Below are 20,783 nucleotides of genomic sequence, written 5' to 3' on the forward strand. Positions count from 1 at the left end.
AAAAAAAAAAAAGCCAAAAAAAAAAAAAAAGAAAAAGAAAATACATGCTTAATGGATGACAAAATCACATCCAAATGGATTTAAGATCTGTATGTGAAATTCAAATTTTGAAACATTTTAGGAAAAAAATATCTTTTTGATCATGGGGAGAGGGATGGATTTGTTATAAATTCTCTTAAAAATTTTTCTATTTGTTAAACAAAGTTTAAAAGATGGAATGTGTAAGAGAAATAATAAATAAGATTCATTAAAAAAAAAAAAAAAGAAAGTCCAATGTCATTTTTTCCTTTTAAAGTATATTGTACATTTTTGAATGGGAACATAAATTATATATTTAAATTTTTTTTGCCAGGTAAAATGCCAATACAGGGCTTTTTTGAAACATTTTTCCAAGCTAAACAAACTTTATAGCATATGGGCACTTCCTTTAAATCCTACCTTTGCAAGACTGAGTAGTAGAGGCTTTTTCCTCTTATTAAAGAACATATATAACGTATATAACATATAACTTACATTCTCTAGTAAAGCTACTATTAATGCTGTTATTTAAAACTTATTCAACCAGTGAGCATCTGGGAGTAGTCCAATGCAACATGTTATGTTGGTAGAGCTACATATTACAAACAGTAACTATAACAGATTGCACACTGCATAAAAACCAAACGAACGAAAATCCCTTTTGGGGAAAAATAAGGTTTGTAACCACTAAGTGATTACCAGAAAGAAAGACAGGGAGATAGAATCACTGTTCTAGACCATTTCCTTTGATTTTTTACTGCTTAACGAATGACAACATTTTTTAGTGACGGCGTATATCCATTTGAATTCCTTATTTTAAAAGTATTGCAGTAGTCTAGAAATAAATAAGGCACACACATAGGCATATGCCTTTATACATGCTTAAATTATTGTAAGTTAAAATTTTTAAATAATGTTAAAAATATAGTAAATATTATATGAGCAAGTTATTATTTGGTGAAATAATAAAGGTGAAAATTTACCAACAGTAGGGAATTTTCCAACTCATTTTATCAGTCTTATAAGACTACAATATATCAACCAGGCCTGCATCTATAGTCCTCCCCATCTTCCCTGCAATCTGACTTCTCCAAAACAAATTTTATTCTTTTATAACGTTTGAAATTAGTAAGAAAATCAATGGATAGATTTTTTTTTAAAGTCAGTAAAATATTGTTATTGGTATAATACAGATAATCTGAGTAATCAGGCAAAGTTTAAAATTAAGCCTGTGTGGAAAATGTTTAAAAATATACAAAATATTAACTGTTTTTGTTAAATATATTTATGGTTCTACCAGCATATTATAATTTGCTGAATGCTTCAAATAATTTATCCCCATTATGCCACGTTTGTAATGATTCTACTTCATTATAGCAAAATAGTAAACCATACTAATTCAGTATAAATATGCTAAATACCTGTATAGTAACTGAGGTATCTGACCCGCATTAACATCTGTACCATTATTTGATTTCTTTGAACTCTTGAACTGGAAAACAACCCTAAGAAGAGAAAACAATGATACCAAAAACAACATGATCATTACAGGAAATAAGAAATTTAAGAAACATGTTTCCAAATCTTATGTCAATGAAAATGATTCACTCTTTTATATAAAGAAAAGCAAAAAGATATTTTCTAGATTTTCATTCTAGCTCTGAATGGGTTAGTCAGTAAAATGAAAGAACTGAACCTGATAAGGACTCCTAAATAAGTAGCTGTCCTGTCCCTCCTAGCTCTCCAACTCAGCTTTAACCAAAACAGTAAACTTCTAAAATTTCTACTTACAAGTAGTAGTATAATATCTGCTTGACTAGTTGCATGATAAGCTTTAGCCTCAGTGTGCCATAACATTCCAACTCTGAATGAACTGTCTAAGAAAATCATACAGTCCAGGGTCCAAGCAGTCTCTTAGTTCTAAATACATTCTTAAGTTGATGCACACAAGAACAGATGTGATTTTTCTACAGTAGTCTCCTTGAATATTCAGCAACAGGAAATTCACCTCACAAATAAGTCTATTTCTTTTTTTGGTCAGCTTTGTTATGAATTGACCTGCACTTAAATATATACTGTTATATAACTTCAACCGATTTCAAATAGTTTATGCTCAGGAGTAATCAAGAATAAACTGAATTTATCTTACAAATGATAGTCCTTTAGAATACATAAATCACAGTAATAGAATATTTGAAATGTTGGATTTACAGTCAACAGGTTACAGGTCTGACCTTGGTTTTAACCACATGACTCTCAGGAAATGGCAAATAATGTCACCTTTTTATTTCTCTAGTCCCTGAGTATAAAATGGGGCTAATAACTGCTTCACAAAGCTATTGAGGGCATCAAATCAGATAAAACATAAGAAAGTATGAACTGAAAAGTACTCTATACGTGAAAGTTATTTTAAAACAGCAAACTTTTCCCTACGTTTTATTAAAATAACACACATTGCTGAAGCTTTGAAATTTTAAACTGTGTTCTCATGCACTATCAAATTTAATATCACGTATCTACTTCTTCTTTATGGTTCCAAACTCCTCGATATCCTTGTCACCTTCCTCTATATAATTTCTAATTTGGTAATCAAGCTCATAGACAATGTAATACCCAGAAAAATATACAAATACCATCTGACAGAAGCAAAGTACAGTGGTCTTATTATCTTCTTGTTCTGTCTAGACCTCAATTTGGCACGAGGTTACATGAATTTAATTTTTAGCAGCTATATTATGCTCTAGTCTTCCTAAGCTTTTGAATCCTGCTGAAAGTCCTCTGAGTTTTCGAAACAATATTCCTCTAACAAAAATAAGAATTGCTTAAGTAACACTTGGGCATTTACTTACCCATCATCTGTGGTAATAGATGCCTGTCCATGAGATCCACAGTCACTGCTGGGTCCTGACACTCGGGCCCATGCTACATACCACCACCCAGCTTGCAGGAGAACAGGCTCATCAAACATCATTGCGTATTTTTCTCTGAGAAAAAATTAGTGAGTCAAAGACATTTTTTTACTTTTCTGTCACATATATTTATTTTTTCAAAATCCCTTATGAACAAAAATATAAAACTAACTATTATAAAATTCTTATCAAACAACATTAAAAACACTCTAAAGAAGTCTGGACAAGAATGCAAGCAAATATAGTTATTTGTGTTATGGTGACAGAATTACATTTCTTCCTCCCCTTCTTGAATTCTACAATATCCTTAAATGTTATAAAACTTTCATATTAAAATAAGATAGAATGTTTTAAACTGATGTTAAAAAACATGCAAATTTTGCTGGAAAATAAAAATCTGAACTTTAGTTTTAAAGCTCATTCATTCAGCTAAATAGTTTTGAGAGGCGGCATATTAAGAAAATGGCCCTGGAGTCAGGCGGCCTGGGTTCAAGGCCCAGCTATGTGACCTGCTAGCAGGGCAACGCAGGACAAGTTACTCTCTCCTCTCAGTACCTTAGCTTCTTCACCTGAAAACTGGGGTGAAAACAGTATCTCGCTCATAGGGTTGTCCTTTAGATTGAATTAAGTCAGATAGGTGTTTGGAGTCTGTCACATAATATCTATACAAACATTATTAATTTAGAAGAAGAAAAAAGACAATAAATAAGGGCATCTTCTAAAGGACAGAAACAAGTTACAAAGTACTAGGTAACAGAGTGGAAGGAATGTTTATTGGTTGTAGCTGGAATCGAAAGAAGAATAAAGGGCATTTAAAGAAGCAAGAGAATGTCATTAGAAAATCTGTAGAGGTATGGAAGTACAAAAGAGGTCAGGAAATGGCAAGGTGTTCATTATTAATTTCATTAATGCATTAAGACAGTTATAGAAGAGTAGCAGTAGAGAGTCAAAAAAGATCCTGGATGTTATGGAAATCCTTTAATGCTCCCAATGCCCTAGGAGTCTGGGCTTTGTACATAAGCTAATGAAGAAATCCTAGATGATTCTCTATAAATGAAACTGTGCTTTATATTTTCGACTCAAACTCATATGGTCAAAAACAAATGGCAGCCAGGCGCAGTGGCTCATTCCTGTAATCCCAGCACTTTGGGAGGCTGAGGCAGGAGGATCACTTGAGGTCAGGAGTTCGAGGCCAGCCTGGCCAGCATGGTAAAACCCCATCTCTACTAAAAATACAAACATTAGCCGGGCCTGGTGGCATGCGCCTGTAGTCCCAGCTACTCAGGAGGCCGAGGCATGAGAATCGCTTAAATGCGGGAGGCAGAGGTTGCAGTGAGCTGAGATCACACCACTGCACTCCAGCCTAGGTGACGGAGTGAGACTCTGTCTCAAAAATATAAATAAATAAATACAGCAAATGACAACGGCACCTTAAGGCTTTGCTGAAAATTAATCAATTAGCTTTCTTAAAATTTTCCCTAACATTCATTTGTATAAAACATTAAAGTTTACTAAAAAATTCTTGCGATATTAGTTAATGCCTAAGAAATAGTCAAAATTTTCTTTAGATTTACTCTTTTGTTTTCAAAAGTATTTATATCTTGTACAAGCAAAGTCAGTATCTTACGATCATCCTTGTTTCTGAAAATACACAGTTTCACTAGCAAAAAAACCTACAAGGTTTTCTTAACATAGTTACTGTTGGGAAACATAGCACACTATTACTACTATGAAGCTCAGTTTATAATTTTTCTTATCATAATATTCCCTGCTTCAAACCAGGGAATACTGATCATAACACAATGTTGAGATAATTCTTAGGATTACATAGAGAGGACTGATAAAGTGTAAGTAACCTCTTACTTAATGAACCTTCATAAATAAACATACTAATTTTTATAAACTCCCAAAAGGTTTCAGTAAAGCTGGTCACCTCCTCAAGTGTGTTATTATCAAATATATTCTACCAGCATGAGGTCAGAGTACATGGGTAATCTGAATTATGGTCAAATATGACCACCTGACACTAATTATTTATTACCTGTAATGCTAGGAGTAATAAATAACTGCATTATTACTAGAACACCAGCATACTAGGTATTCCGTAAGAGATGCATGAAAGTAAAGGTGTGGCCGGGCGTGGTGGCTCATGCCTGTAATCTCAGCACTTTGGGAGGCTGAGGCGGGCAGATCACGAAGTCAGGAGATCGAGACCATCCTGGCTAACACGGTGAAACCCTGTCCCTACTAAAAATACAAAAAATTAGCCGGGCGTGGTGGCAGGCGCCTGTAGTCCCAGCTACTCGGGAAGCTGAGGCAGGAGAATGGCGTGAACCCGGGAGGCGGAGCTTGCAGTGAGCCGAGATGGTGCCACTGCACTCCAGCCTGGGTGACAGAGCGAGACTCCGTCTCGGGAAAAAAAAAAAAAAAAAAAAGTAAAGGTATGTAAAATATATGCATATTTCCATTTTTCTCTTTAATATTGAAACAGTTGAATTAACTTATGAAATAAATTTATGAATTATTAGTTTTAATTCAGCACTTTTGAAAGCAATACTTATATTGTTTAATATATAATTTAATTTTTCAAGCATTTGATATTTATAGCAGATTTAAAACTTCCTTTTAAAGTATGTTTATTCATTTATAATAAATTTTTAATATTAAGTATGCAAGAGTTACAATGAATAATGCACAAATTATTTACCTAGCAGCACAGTCATAAGCCAATACATCAGTCTCTGCAAGAAGGTCACCATCAGTTTCATGATCTCCTCCATCAGGACCCAATTCAAACAGCTAAGGAAAGGAGAAAGACAATCATTTATATAAATCAGCTATACAAATCTGATGAACAATGTGTTCATAATTTTGTGCATGATCAATGTATGCTGGACCATACCAAATGTAAAAATCAGAGTACCTGCTTTTTTAACATTACTATGTGAAATACACAAACATATGTATTTAAATTAGGAAACAAGGTTTTATGGCCTACGTTAATCTCTGTTTTCCTAATTTATATATTCATCTATTTACATCAAATACTCTAAATAGTTCTATACAAGTTTTGTATCTGATATACGCATCTGAAAAAGGTGAGAGAACTCAACCAAAAAATTTTAACTAAGTGAGTCTCTAAGTGAGATTCTACCTCATTCTAAATGAGGTAGAATTCTAAATCTCACAGTACTTTTAAAAATTAAGTGAATACTGTAGAATTCTTAAAAAAACAAACAATAAAAAAGGGTAGAGAAATATTAGCTAAAGAGAGAGACGAGCAACGGAAGAATCCTTAAAAACAATAGTTTGAAGTAATATGGCATGAGAAAAAGATAGATGAAAAGCATGAAAAAAATGGCTCTTAAAAAAGAGGGGAAAATCCTCTGGATAAGAAAAAAACAGAAAAAATATCCCATATAAAAAGGTTATGAAATTAAGTGAAAATAAGAATTATGAGGAAGAGGTCTTTTTAAAAAACGTCTTTTTTTTTTTTTTAAGAAAAAAAAACCTTTTTCTTCTGGATAATTATGGAAGGTGAATTTCAAGAGAGGCAGATAAAGATTAAAATGCATTAAAATTTACTGGACAAATACGGTGCTAGGTGTCTAAATTTTTTAATTATATGCTAATGACTTAGAAATCTTTCTCCAGCTCAGCTCTTATTCTCAACAGTCATTGGATTCTCTTCGTCCTCTAGTTCTAGACCTTCCTCCTGCCTTCTCTGTTCTGGTTAATGGTACTTTCATTCATCTAATCTCTCAGATAAAATGTCTGAAATAGGCCGGGCCTGGTGGCTCACGCCTGTAATCCTAGCACTTTGGGAGGCTGAGGCAGGCAGATCATATGAGGTCACGAGTTTGACACCAGGCTGGCCAACATGGTGAAACCCCATCTCTACTAAAAATACAAAAATTAGCTGGGCGTGGTGGCACATGCCTGTAGTCCCAGCTACTCAGGAAGCTGAGGCAGGAGAATTGCTTGAACCCAGGAGGCAGAGGCTGCAGTGAGCCAAGATGGCATCACTGCACTCCAGTGTGGGCTACCAAAGAGACTCTTAAAAAAAAAAAATAGTCTGAAATAGTCCTTTTTCCATATTTCTCTGCCATTACTGTATCTATTCTCTTACTGGTACCAAAGCTTGTCAATTCAACCATATTCCCTATTGCTGGCTGGAACATTTCAACAACTAATTAGTCTTACCTCCATTCTCTCCTTCTTCTAACCCATTTTCCACAAAGTTGAGGATTTTTGTATTTGTTTCGTGACCCTTAGTACCCTTATAAAAATATCTTATCAGAATACTTTCTTAATCTAAAATTATTCCTTGGTTTTTCATCTCCTCCACAGCATGATATGAAGGTTCTTAATAATTTGTCCCCAACCTGACTCCTGTATTTACATTCAACAAATATTTTTGAACACATACTGTATGCCAAGCACAGTTCTAGAAACTGGGCATAAAGGGGCAAACAATACAAACAAAGAATTAGGGGCTATTGGGAGTAAGTCTATGGTTGGGAATCGAATTTACAGTTTTAAATAGGCTTACCAGGGAATGAAGCTCTGGAGGTGATGGGGAAGTGGGCTAGGTAGGTGCTGAAGTGAAGAGAGCTGTAGTTAAGAGGAAACAGCAAGTGAAGAGGTACTGAGATTTGACTGTGCCTGGAATGTCTGAGGAACAATAAGCAGGCCAGTGTCACCGGATTAGAGTGAAACAACCAGTAGAACAAAAGGTCAGAGAGGTGATGACAGCCAGTTCTGATGGGGACTTTGTAGGTCCTTCTAAGGCTTTTGGTTCTCATTCTAACAGGAAGACACTACAGGATTCTGAAGAGACAACGATGCCATCTGTTGTACATTTTAAGAGAATCACTCTGCCACACTCAGAACAGAATAAATGGGGCGAGGACAGACGCAGAACACAAGTTGGGAGGCTACTATAATAATCCAGATGAGAATGGCTGTGGCATGACCCAATCTGATACCAGTGGCAGTTTTCAGAAGTGTTTAGATTCTGGATTCATTTTGAAAGTGGAACCGACAATATTTGCTGCCGAAGTGGATGTGTATAAAAGAAAGAGCGGAATCAAGGATGACTCCAAGATTTTTGGTCTGAGGAAACAGAAGAATGAAGTTAACTCCATGCTGAGTCAGTTAACTGGGATGGGGAAGAACATGAGGATAGCAGGTTTAGGCAGATCATCAGAAGCATAGTATTGAATATGTTACCTCCAAAATGCCTATCAGACAGTCATGTGGAGACACAGCATAGGCTGTTGTACATATTGGTTTAAAGGTCAGAGAAGAGGTTTATAAGTTTAAAAGTCATCAGAGATAAATGTCCATGAGGCTGGACCACTATGAGGAAGAGAATACTTTTAAAAGATGTTAAAAACTGAGTTCTTGGCACTCCAACATTTAGAGGTCAGGAAGATGATGAGCAACCAGCAGCAAGACTAAGAAGAGCAGTCAGTGGGACAAAAGGAAAATGAAGTGTGGTGTCCTGGGGGACAAGGGAAGAAAGTATTTCAAAGAAGAGCTCAATTGGGTTAAATTCAGCTGACTGGTTAAGGAAGATGAGAGCTGAGGCTTGACTACTGAATTTAGCAATATGAAAGTCATCAGTGTCCTTGACAAGAGCAATGTCAGTGGTGGGGGCAAAAATCTGAATGGAGTAGGTTCAAGTAGGAATGTTAAGAGAGAGAATGGAGACAGAAAGTATAGAAAGAATATGTACAGAGATCAGCTAGGTGGCTAGTCCAAGACAAATACCCTTGCCTAGGGTAGTGGTAGAAGAGTCTTTTTTGTGGGGAAGAGATATAGGAGGCCTATCAAGAAAAATGTCTAGATTTCTGGCCTATGTATCAAGCATATGGTGGATGGTACTAATCATGAGAGAGAGAGATCAGTAGAAGAGCATGAATTCAGTTGAGATATTATGACTGATAACTGATGTGCCTTTAACATATTTACATGAAAATGCATCAAAGAAGTCTGATTTGGAGATACAAATTTGCGGATTATGGTATGCTGATGGCTATTAAAACTTTGGGCTCAAAAGAGAATACATATGAGAATATGTGAAGAAAGAGGGCCTAGCGCTGGGTCTTTGAGGAACTCCTACATTCAGTGGCCAGGTGGAAGGGGATGAACCTACAAAGAGATAGAAGAAACAACTAGAGGTATGAAAACAAACAAAACAAAAGTAAAGAAGGGCTTAGCAAATGTATACATTACAGAGAGGTGAAGGGAGGGGAAAAAAAAGACTGACTACTGTTGAAAGACATTAGTCCACTCACTGGACAATTGAATACAAAAGGCAAGATCGTTTCCAGAGGATAGGAGGAGTGAGGTAAAATTTGAGTTTGAAAAAGAAAAATAGGGCCAATATAAAAACAACATATATGGAAGGCCTCCATAATTCTATATAGTGTTTGAAGATATGGTCCACTATGTTATTCACTATTCCAAAAATAAAAAATCTCTTAGAGCTAGAAAAAAATATACCCTCCTGATGAGCTTATTAGACGTTGTCAAGTAGAACTACATAACACATCGAGGTTGCGTCTCTAACGTGAGGATGAGTCAAGACATCCTAAAATAACCATTTTAAAGCAGTTGCACTGAAATGAGCCAAACTACTATTTTTCTTATTATCAAAATACATGTGCTACAAGAGTCCTTAATCATTATTCTATCACTATACTCCATATAACTATAGGAGCTTTAAATTTTTACTTTATTCATTCTTACATTATCTGCTTTTTTAGCATATGTATTCCAACTATAACCAGAAATAAGCAAATATTTCTTTAAGTTTCTCAGTTCTGGTTGGGCCTCCATGGGGAATGTCCTTGGAAACCATCATTATGAAGAAGAGTGTTAACATATTGATATCACTTTTAGATATTATTGAGAGAACTAAGAAAATACCTCCTAAACAGATGACATTTAATCGAGATTTTTTTGTGAAGCCTGCTATTGAAATTCAGGCAGAAACTATAGTTTTCTCTTTCACTTTTAGAGCAAAATCAGGTAATTTGAGAAGCAGAACATTCAAGCTACTTAGTGAATATTCAAAGAATGAACATATACTTTGTTTAGGATAATTTGTTGGCCCTTTTGGACACGAATAGGTGTGGTGAACATATGACTCTCAATGATTTTTAGTTTGCCTACCAGATGGAATCCTTCCCTAACACTATCTCTCACTCATCCCTGGTCTCCACTCCTGGGGTGAAGATGTCTGTTTACATACTATTCGGCACTAAAAATGCTCAAAACTTTTTAGCTACATCAAAATGTCCCTAAACAGTTGTGCCTCCTCTGTCATTAAAATGGTATAAGAAAGTAGCCACATAAAAAGGTGCTGGTATTGCTAGGCCACCAGAAGTTCCATACAAAGGACTGAGATATAGCCTTTCTTCAGTCATAAATTGTTGAAAATAATTTTCCTTTCATTTCTTCCCTTCTTACAGAATTTTGATTTTTAATGAGTTATTAATTTAGTATTATTGTATTCGATTTTAGCAATGTTTTCTCTATCGCTTTTTAAAAAGAAGCATTAAAAAAATAAATCAAGTTAAAAAGGAAAAAAATTAAGACATTAGATAATAAAATAATAAATTAAGTCAAAATCAGTATGTTCAAACAAAAAAGGACAACATTGTTGATGAACTTTACCTTAATTTTAGCAGTATATTCTCCTCTACCTCCAAACAGACCAAGACCACCAAGTAAAATATCAGTGTCAGCACTGAAACGTATAGCTTCTACTGAATGGGCAGAATAACCCCAGCCTCCTCCATGACCTAGAATATATAAATCATAATCTATGTTTTAAAAGATCCATATATATTTCAGTTGTAAGACAATATTTCCTAAACCTAAGTATACATACTTTCAAACCTGTTTACCACACTATAATCTTCTTTAGAATAAACCTTCATTACTGCTTGAGTCTCTTCCTCTGTACTTGCCACACCCATTTTTAAGTCCTGCATAGCTGCCAAGGTATCAAGACAACCTAAAACAACAAATAAACAAAATTTAACTCCTTGAAATTAAAATGTCCTATGGTACTGATGACATTAAATGCTATAGGGGATAAATCAAAATAAATAAACTCAGAATGTTACTCCAAGCTTTAAACATCATTTCATGGAAGTATGCCTAAAACCAATACAAATTATCCCTTGTCTGATTAATCATCATATTTGAACATGCCATACGACAACCTTTTACACAAAACTGGATCTCTGAAAAGTTGAAATCACTTAACCTTTGAATTCTTACAAGGTTCTTCCTTTTATGAAACTCTCCAAATTAGTTTGACTCTTAAAGTACTATTTGAGGAAGACACATTAGTGTCACGCAAACTTAATCAACACTAGTTTTGGATGTCTACAATAGAAACCAAAATGAAATTTGAGAAAAAAGAAACAAAGTTATATTTATGATACAGTAATTATATTTAGGAATATGATTCACAACTGCAAGTGCTAGAGTCTTAAAATGAGTCTTTTTAAGGATCATTTTTAAAAGCAACAAAATATATAGTTACGTAGTGATATAAAATTTCCAGCTACGAAATAAATATATTGCAAAAGTACTACATCTCAAAGTAATTAAATAAGAATGAACTTGATATGGTGTGGAAAACTGTGTCATGTAAGAAGAAACAAAAGACGTATATAAAATTAATTACATTTTGTAGAATTTGTTATTTAAAATAATATACATAAATTAAATATTATATACTTGAACATTTTATCATATCTTTAAAAGTTTATACATTCAAGTTGAGCAAAAACATTATTTTTAAGGGTCTACCTCTGGGAAAATTAAATAATTGGGCATACATAAATCTTTGATAGTGTTAGTACAGGTCTCATGTATTGTTTTCTGTGGAATTAGCCTCTTAGAGGATTTAACTTATTTTGTATATTATTATTATTTAACAAACAAGACAGAATTACATATAAATTTAAATACTCTAAAAAAAGCCCTGGACATTAATGTCAATTAATGGTACATCAAATCGCAACCCTACCTAAAATGTGCAAAGCTGCATGAGATCGGGTAGTGAGGGCCCTTGATCCTGTTGGTAAGGCAAGTTCAGGACTTAGGATACTACATCTGGACTGCATGTCTGCTGCAGAGGGAAGCCTGGCATCAGCAACCACTGCATTGTAACACCACAGCTCTCTAGTATTTGGTCGAAACCTTTAAAGAAAAAGAATAATTACAGCACCTCAATGTGGTTTTGTTTTAAAAAAAAATTCCTAAAACATAACTGATGATACAAAGAGAATAGATAATACAGTCAGCTTAAAGAGGAAAAATGTAGCTCATTATCTTCTGGATCTAAGCTAAACATATAAAAAAAACTATATCACTAAAAGTGAAATAATTTGAAAATAGTAATGTAGATTATAATACTTAAATAATACAGAAAATAGTAACGTAGATTATAATACTTGACTGTATAAAGTTTTGATACATACATATAAATATGAAACTCAACAAATACCCTATTAAAAAAGTTTAAAGACAAAGGACAAGTTGAAGAAAAATGTGAAGTGTACATGTGAGACAAAGCTACAATATCCCCAATGTATAAGAGCTAGAAACAATCAATCCATAGCAAAAATTGGCAAGGACATGGAATGCTATCCATAGAAAGGAAGCACAGATAGAATGGATGTGGATGTTCGACCATATGAATAAACAGTAAAAACCAATTAAAAACTATTAGGAACCCACAACATCTTCATCATCCCATTTCTCTTATCTCTTTTGTAACAAAAACTTCAAAAAACTATCTCCACTTCCTGACCTCTTTTAGGGCTCAGGAAGTGAGGGATGCAAGCTGTTGTTTAATAAATATAGAGTCTCAGTTTTCCAAGAAAAAAAAGTTCTGATGATCTATTTCACAATAACATAAATATACTAAACACTACTGACTGCAGACTTTCAAAATATTAAGATGGTAAATTTTACACTGTATTTTTACCACAATTAAAACATTTAAAAAAAATTTTTTTTTTTTTTTTTGAGACGGGGTCTCGCTCTTTCGCCCAGCCTGGAGTGCAGTGGCGCAATCTCGGCTCACTGCAAGCTCTGCCTCCCGGGTTCACGCCATTCTCCTGCCTCAGCCACCCGAGTAGCTGGGACTACAGGCGTCCGCCACTGCGCCTGGCTAATTTTTTGTATTTTTAGTAGAGACGGGGTTTCACTGTGTTAACCAGGATGGTCTCGATCTCCTGACCTCATGATCCGCCCGCCTCGGCCTCCCAAAGTGCTGGGATTACAGGAGTGAGCCACCGCGCCCGACCCATTTTAAATTATTTTTAAAAAGCACTTAAAATAGCATTTGGGAGAAAATAAATTATATGATGGTAGCTTCTATAATTAGTAACATTAATATTATTGCATTATTGCTTTTGGGAAGTTCTGTTCATCTCATTGTTTAGGTGATCATTCTTTTCTCTCTGGTTGCTTTTAAGATTTTCCCTTGGTCTTTAGTGTTCAACAGTTTCACTAACTCTCTTGATGGTAAATAATGGAAACACATAGTTTCTAATATCCGTGGATTCAAATCTCTTTTTGGTTCTGGAAAATTCATGGTAAGAGACAAGAAGAGACTAGAAATTATCTGCCCATCCCCCCCACCAAGCCCCACCCACCCCAGATGAATGAGTATTCGACTGCTTCCTCTACTCTATGTTTACTTTAACTCCAAATACAAAATTCACTGTTCCCTCTACCCCTTCCTTTTCATGTGCAACATGTGGATTCAGTAAGCCTAATCAAAACCCTACAAGAACGTGACCACATCCTCTCATTTTTTCTTTTCCCTTTCTCCTCCTGGTCACTTTTCCTCTTTAAATGCTGAAGCCCTCAAATCTCTTCAGAAAATGTACAGGGCACAGATCCTACTGTGGCTTGCCTTTTCTTCCCAGGCATCTCCTCAACCTTGGCAAAATAAACTTCTAAAGTGATTGAGACTTACCTCAGTCATTTTACAATTCTGTGAGCCTATCTTTTAACTCAGCAATTCTACATTTTAAAAGCTAGCTTGCAGAAATATTTCCACATGTGTGTAAAACTCTGTGTGTAGATACCTATGTATTTGTTCACTGTAGCATTGTAGGTAATATGGTAATATTAAAAAAATCTAAAATGTTCACTGATGGCCAGTTAAGTATATTTGGTATATCCAGACTACAGAATTCCATAATTTTAATAATGAAGCTGTTCTTGAAATACTGGCTTGGAAAGATCTCTAAATTATTTTTGAGCAAAAATCTAACTTTTAGAGTAGGTATGTTTTTATTTGCATAAAAAGAAAAATACATGCATTTTAAAAGATGTCAGACGATATAAATCAAACTTCATACTTGTGATCCACAGAGAAGGCTAGTGGGATTCGGTATGGGAAAATTAACAGAGTATGACCATCCTTTTTCCTGTATGTATTTTTGCTTTGTTTTTTTTAAAAAACACAAATTCACATATTATTTGTGTAAATTTGTATGTGGGAAATAAAACAGGTGTTCCTAACATTTATCTGCTCTTTATAGAAGTTGTTTCAAATTACTCAGGCAAAGCTGGCTCCTAAAGAATATAAAAGGAAGCAGATGCAGGCCAGAAGGAAAGTGAAAGTAAGCTAATATTGGATGTGCAATGCATATGATAACTACAAAATTTAAGTGCCCCGTTTAAAAACACAAAAGACACAAAGCAGCCAGAAGTCAGGATAACAGAAATTCTGATCCTGATTTAAAGAAAAATACCTCTAAGCTGTTTTACCAAAACATCTCTTAATCTCTGTTTTCCAACAATGGAGAAATTGATCAAGGAGCTGGCAAGGCATTTGAGATCATCTGTCCCATTGCTACTAACATAAGTGAAAAAGATAAGGTTCAACCAGCTGAATATCATACTTGAGAGTTCTGTTAAGACCCCAGGGAAATGGTTCTAGTTCAAGTAAGTTTTTACCGTTAGACTTAGTTATACTGTTATTGCTAACTTAGTGAACGCATCCAGAAACAGATTCCACACTGCCAATTTTTATTTTTGTTTTGCTAATGCAAATTTACTTCATTTAAAAATAAAACATGTAAGAACTACAAAACAATAAAACATCAATTTACACCTAAGTCCAAACCAGAGCCTGCTCTTTGGTAACTAAGTCTCTTGAACATTGACTTCTAATCAGTAAGTAACTGCAGCCAATTCTATGTTTACATCTATTCTCCTCTCTATCCCCTCCATTCTATTCCACTGTGACCATTCTAACTTTGGTTCTTAATACCTCATGTCTTCATATGAATGATCACAAAAGGCCACTCACCCATAGTCTCTTGTTATTTCATCTACCCTGCACAATGCTGCCAGGGAGATGTAATCGATTTGAGATGTACTCAACTCAATACTGGCCACTATGCCTTCTCATAAAATGCCCAAATAAGAGAGTAAGCTGGCCAGCAACCTGGGAAGTGTGGCAGTCTCTTCACTCTGAATGCAAGCCTCATGATTAATCTCTATTTTGGAACATGGAAGAAAATCACCAAGGAGTTGGCAAGGCATTTGAGATCATCTATCCCATTGCTACCACATGGCCTCTTAGAACTTGGCTGTCTGATGAGAATGCAAGCAGGCATGGGTAGAAGAAGGAAGACAGAAAAAAGTCTCCTCACTCACACCACTTCAACCTTTCAACTTACTGGAATCTTGTCTACTAAGGCCGGCCGCAAAAGGAAAGAAGTGCTCAGCCCTGTGAAGAGCCACTGTGGTGATGGCAGGGTACCCCTCCTATTAGTATCCAAAGCTAGAAATGCTAAGAAGGGTAACTTATTTATTCATTTTGTATATAGAGCACCACAATAAAAATTTTTTTTCTTTTTTTTTTTTTTTTGAGACGGAGTCTCGCCCAGGCTGGAGTGCAGTGGTACAACCTCAGCTCACTGCAAATTCCGCCTCCCGGGTTCACGTCATTCTTCTGCCTCAGCCTCCCGAGTAGCTGGGACTACAGGTGCCCACCACCACGCCCGGCTAATTTTTTGTATTTTCAGTAGAGACAGGGTTTCACCGTGTTAGCCAGGATGGTCTCGATCTCCTGAGCTCGTGATCTGCCTGCCTTGGCCTCCCAAAGTGCTGGGATTACAGGCGTGAGCCACCGCACCTGGCCCAGCACCACAATAAATTTTAAACAAATGCAACATAATTTCTTGAGTCTCTTTTGTGCCTTAGTCATCTCTACGTTTTAATAATTTCCAGAATGCATATAATCCTGTATATTTCTCTACCAGTAAGAGTATTTTTTAATGCACATTCTTAAAGGGCAAGCTCAATTATCTTCTTTATTCTTTATTGTCTTTGACATAATTTCCTCCTCATAGTTAGTAATAATTATGAGAACAAAAAATAGAATGAATTCTATACAATATAAACAGGATTGATGACAGACTAAAAATAACAGAACTCTCAACAGTAAAATTAATAATTATAATGATAATGGCAAACACTTCTATGACACCTACTATGCACCTTTGTAGTATTAGCATCCCCATGTCATAAATGAGAAAACTGAGGCACACAGTCAAAATAACTTTTCCAGGGTGACACAGAAAGCAAGTTGTGGAGCTGGGATAAACTTAGGTAGTGTTGCTCAAAATGCATGCTCTTAACCACTATGCTATACTAGAAAGGTCCCTGTGAATCACTGAGACAGAATTGCGGTTATTAGATAAACAGGAGAGTACTCATGTGTGAAAAGTCCGCCTGTAAATAAAGTTTATATTGCCATAAGAGTATAACTGAATCAAAACTTATTTACTACTCTGTTTTATAAACTGAGATGCTTACCTCCAAATTACATCATATACAGGATCAAGACACACACCAAATCCTTGCAGATCCTCTTGTTCTGAGTCATTAAAAGTTTTACAACTCCCATCCACTTTATTTATCAGAAGGCATTTAAATGGAGGAGGTTCTGATATAGAAGCAGGTACCAAGCCTTAAGAAAAAAATATTTATATATAATTTTCATATATATTACCCTTTTATATTCTCCAAAACCCATAAAGTAATATTATCTCCATTTCTCAGATGAATAAGCAGAGAACAAAAGAGGCTAAGCAATTAAAAAATCTTTAAGTGGGAGAATTAGGACTAAAACCTCAAGATGTCTAAATCCACAACACATGCTCCTAATCTCTTGCTATACCACTCTATTATATAATTATTCACAGTATCATGGACACAGTATAGATTGATACCTTGGTCTTCGTGAAATTTCAAAGTTTGATTTATATCACCTCCCGTAAAAATTAATTTCTAACATTTATTTAGCAAGAAACAATACATAAAAATCTTACTCTAATATGGATTTCTTCCTACTAGAATTTAGTTTATAGTTCTACCACTGTCTAGCTCACAAATACTGTGGTTTCCAGATCTCCCAATTATTCCATTCTTTCAGCACACAGACACATATAAACAGAGACATTTACAGGCTTTGTTTAAATTTCTTTGAGCAGAAAGAAAACAAAAAGCTACAAAAGTACATTTCATTACAGGGAAAGATAAACCATGTACTATCAATCAAGACAAGAGTTTGGAGGGGCATTCATTTATTTCTGGTATTACCTATTATGTGTTTACTGGCAAAAATTTCTGATGTAGCAAGTACATGAGAATTAATAAGTGCTTCATCAATTCGTAAAAAAGTCTGGTCCCCACTTGCACCTATCCAAGTAGCTTTTCTTCCATATTTTGATCCAATGTTAGGCATGGGAGCTGGCTTTGCATTCCAATATGGCACATCCAAAATTGGTCTGCCCAGTTGTCCTTTCTAAAAGATTAAATAAACCACATTAGCAATATTGCTGTGTAAACAATCTAATTTTCATAAAGTTAAGGAGGCAGTAGATAAAAATCAATCTACGAAACCTTATTTTTCACCAATTGTTAGTTTGGGTTTTTAAAATAAATACAATATGTAAGAAATTTGGACCAAATATTTATAAAGTAACAAAATAATTTCTATTATTCCTGGAAAGTCTTATAAAGTATATTATTTTAAAAAAAAGTTTGAAATATTTTCCATGCAAGAAGTATCTCCAAAATACTTTGTCTTCACCTACATTTAAATGAAAAGTATGATAAATACATACAATATGTTAAAATATTAGTATTCCAAATTGTTCATTTAAAAAGTCACTTTGACATAGTAAGTTGATAGTATAAAACAAAGTCACTATTGAACTCATATAATCTGAGAATATCCAAGTAAAAAGACCAAAATAAATACTGAAACTGTGAATACAATTAGAAAAATATGTTATGTTATTTTCACATGATATGTCCCTAAGTTATTGCATTTATGTTTTAAAATAAACAGCACAATCAATGGTAAGGTATGATGTTTTAAGTAAATAACTATTAACCAGTTTAAAAGTATGGCTGTCTATAGGGACCTGGTCAGGTAAGAGTTTAATTTAAAAAGTAATAGGAAGTTTCTCACTAGTAAGCCTGTAGCTGAAAAAGAATAAAAGAATGCTGACATTGACTCAGTAGATATTCCTCCACTCCTGGCTCGGGACCTCTCTCCCCCTACAGCATTCTGGAACAAGGGAGCATGGAGCACTGCGAACACTCTGGTCACATTCTTATCCAACCACCAGGTAGCACAGCAAGAAAACACAGCCACAAACTAACTGTGGAAGCAACTGAGCTTCAATCCCTGGACAGAACCAGGGAAGGAAACATGGCAAGCGCATGATTAGAGAAGCAGCCAAAACATTCAACATTTATTTCTCACACTCTTTTAAGATCTGTCCTTATTTTTTGACAAACATAAGAGAGCACAAAAATGTAAACAGGGGCCAGGTGCAGTGGCTCATGCCTGTAATCCCAGCACTTTGGGAGGCTGAGGTGGGAGGATCACCTGAGGCCAGGTGTTTGAGACCAGCCTGGCCAACACGGTGAAACCTCGTCTCTGCCAAAAATACGAAAATTAGCTGGGCATGGTGGCATAGGCCTGTAATCCCAGCTACTCGGGAGGCTGAGGCATAAGAATTGCTTCAATCTGGGAGCCAGAGGTTTCAGTGAGCTGAGATCATCATGCCACTACACTCTAGCCTGGATGACAGAGCGAGATTCTGTCTCAAAAAGAAAAAAAAAAGTAAATAGTGAGCAAAATATATCATATTCAGGGATATATTCTGCTCTTGGAGGAAAAATAGATTAGTTATCTTTTTCATTGACTATTGAAATAAATATGTATTCCCTTACTACCAACTAATATGAAGAAAAGCAGTCCAAAAATGTGTTAGATACCTGGACAACCCCGTAAGGACCAGAATGTGGTTATAAATAAGCTACACTTAAATTCATAAAAGTTCACAACTAGGACTGCTGGGACTGGAGGACAATGACTGTCTGACTTCAAATCTTACCACTCACATAACCGCCTCAAAAAAGTATGCTGTGCAAACAAATCTACATGTGACTCAAACCTTCAGCAGTGAAAGGAGACAGCGGGTGTCATGATCTCTATGTTTCCTGTAAGCAGAAGAGCCAAATTCCAAGAATTCTCTCCACCCACCTGCTACTGCAAACCTGAGCATGTGCAGAGCACAAAAGGGGAAGTTCTTAAGAAGAAGAACAGAGGCGTGTGGAGAAGTTAGAAAAAGCACAGGGAAACACATGCCCCCAAAAAGAAAGTTAACCTTCAATGCCAAAATACTAAATATGGATCCGAACTTTGAGGATCAGAGCACCAACTAAAGGCAAAGGAACTTGGAAGTAAGCAGGACCATTCCTCACCCATCAGACCGGCACAAATTAAAGGTACCACAACACATTCTGTTGGCAATTCTGCATAAAACAGGCAATCTCATACACTGTTAGTGTGAAAGCAAAATACAGGAGAATTGTTAACATCTCACAAAACTACATAGGCATTAACCTTCAACACAGTAATCTCACTTCTAGGAATTTATCTCAAAGATACGCCTCTAACAATATTCACTACTATCATTACAAAGTATTGGAAACCACATAAATATATAAACATAAGAAACTGAATGAATAAACTATCATATATACACACAATGGGGTATTACATGGAGGTAAAAAAACGAAGAGCTTTATGAACTGATATGGAGTGATTTCTAGGAGAGATGCTGGAGCGAAAAGAGCAAAGTGCAAAAGAGCATATATAGGCTATTACCTTTAAAAAACGGGAAAGGGGAAATGTATTTATGTACAGTCACATGTCACTTAATGACAGGGATATGTTCTGAAATATGTGTCATTAGGTGATTCTGTGATGCTGCGAACATCAGAGTGGACTTATATAAACCCAGACGGTAGAGTCTACTACATACTTAGGTGATATGGTGTAGCCTATTGCTCCTAGGCTACCAACCTGTACAGCATGCTGGTGTACTAAATACGGCAGGCAACTGTAACACATTAGTAAGTATTTCTGCATGTAAACATAGAAAAGGTATAGTCAAAGTACTTATTATAATCTTATGGGAACACCTTAGCATATGCAGTCCATCACTGACCAAACTGTATACACATACATACATATATATATATATGTATATAAAATAGTGTGTCTGCACGCTTATATATCTTCACAAGAAAAAACACAAGAAGAACAAACTGTAAAACAATGACATTCACTACCTCCAAGTGTGGAGTGAAAGGTGTGGGGAGGCAGGAATGTCAAGGATATGGGAGGAAGTGACACCCCTTGAGTATACAATTTTTGTATAACAACTTTTAGCAACATGTAAATGTTCTATATATTTTAAAAATGAAATAAAA

General features: G+C 35.3%; 1 protein-coding gene across 1 annotated transcript in view; it reads right to left on the bottom strand.

The window, feature by feature from the left end:
• Positions 1-20,783, bottom strand: part of MYCBP2 (MYC binding protein 2) — a 288,978-nt gene that overhangs the window by 153,436 nt on the left and 114,759 nt on the right. Inside the window, exons 22-29 of the mRNA XM_032151244.2 lie at positions 17,589-17,793; positions 16,803-16,956; positions 11,983-12,155; positions 10,831-10,956; positions 10,614-10,741; positions 5,635-5,726; positions 2,868-3,002; positions 1,440-1,523 (exon numbers count right to left, since the gene is read on the bottom strand). Coding sequence (XP_032007135.1) covers positions 1,440-1,523; positions 2,868-3,002; positions 5,635-5,726; positions 10,614-10,741; positions 10,831-10,956; positions 11,983-12,155; positions 16,803-16,956; positions 17,589-17,793 — 1,097 coding nt within the window. The remainder of the gene's footprint in view (positions 1-1,439; positions 1,524-2,867; positions 3,003-5,634; positions 5,727-10,613; positions 10,742-10,830; positions 10,957-11,982; positions 12,156-16,802; positions 16,957-17,588; positions 17,794-20,783) is intronic.

The sequence above is a fragment of the Hylobates moloch genome, unplaced genomic scaffold (genome assembly GCF_009828535.3).
Source record: "Hylobates moloch isolate HMO894 unplaced genomic scaffold, HMol_V3 SCAFFOLD_4, whole genome shotgun sequence".
Lineage (NCBI taxonomy): Eukaryota > Metazoa > Chordata > Mammalia > Primates > Hylobatidae > Hylobates > Hylobates moloch.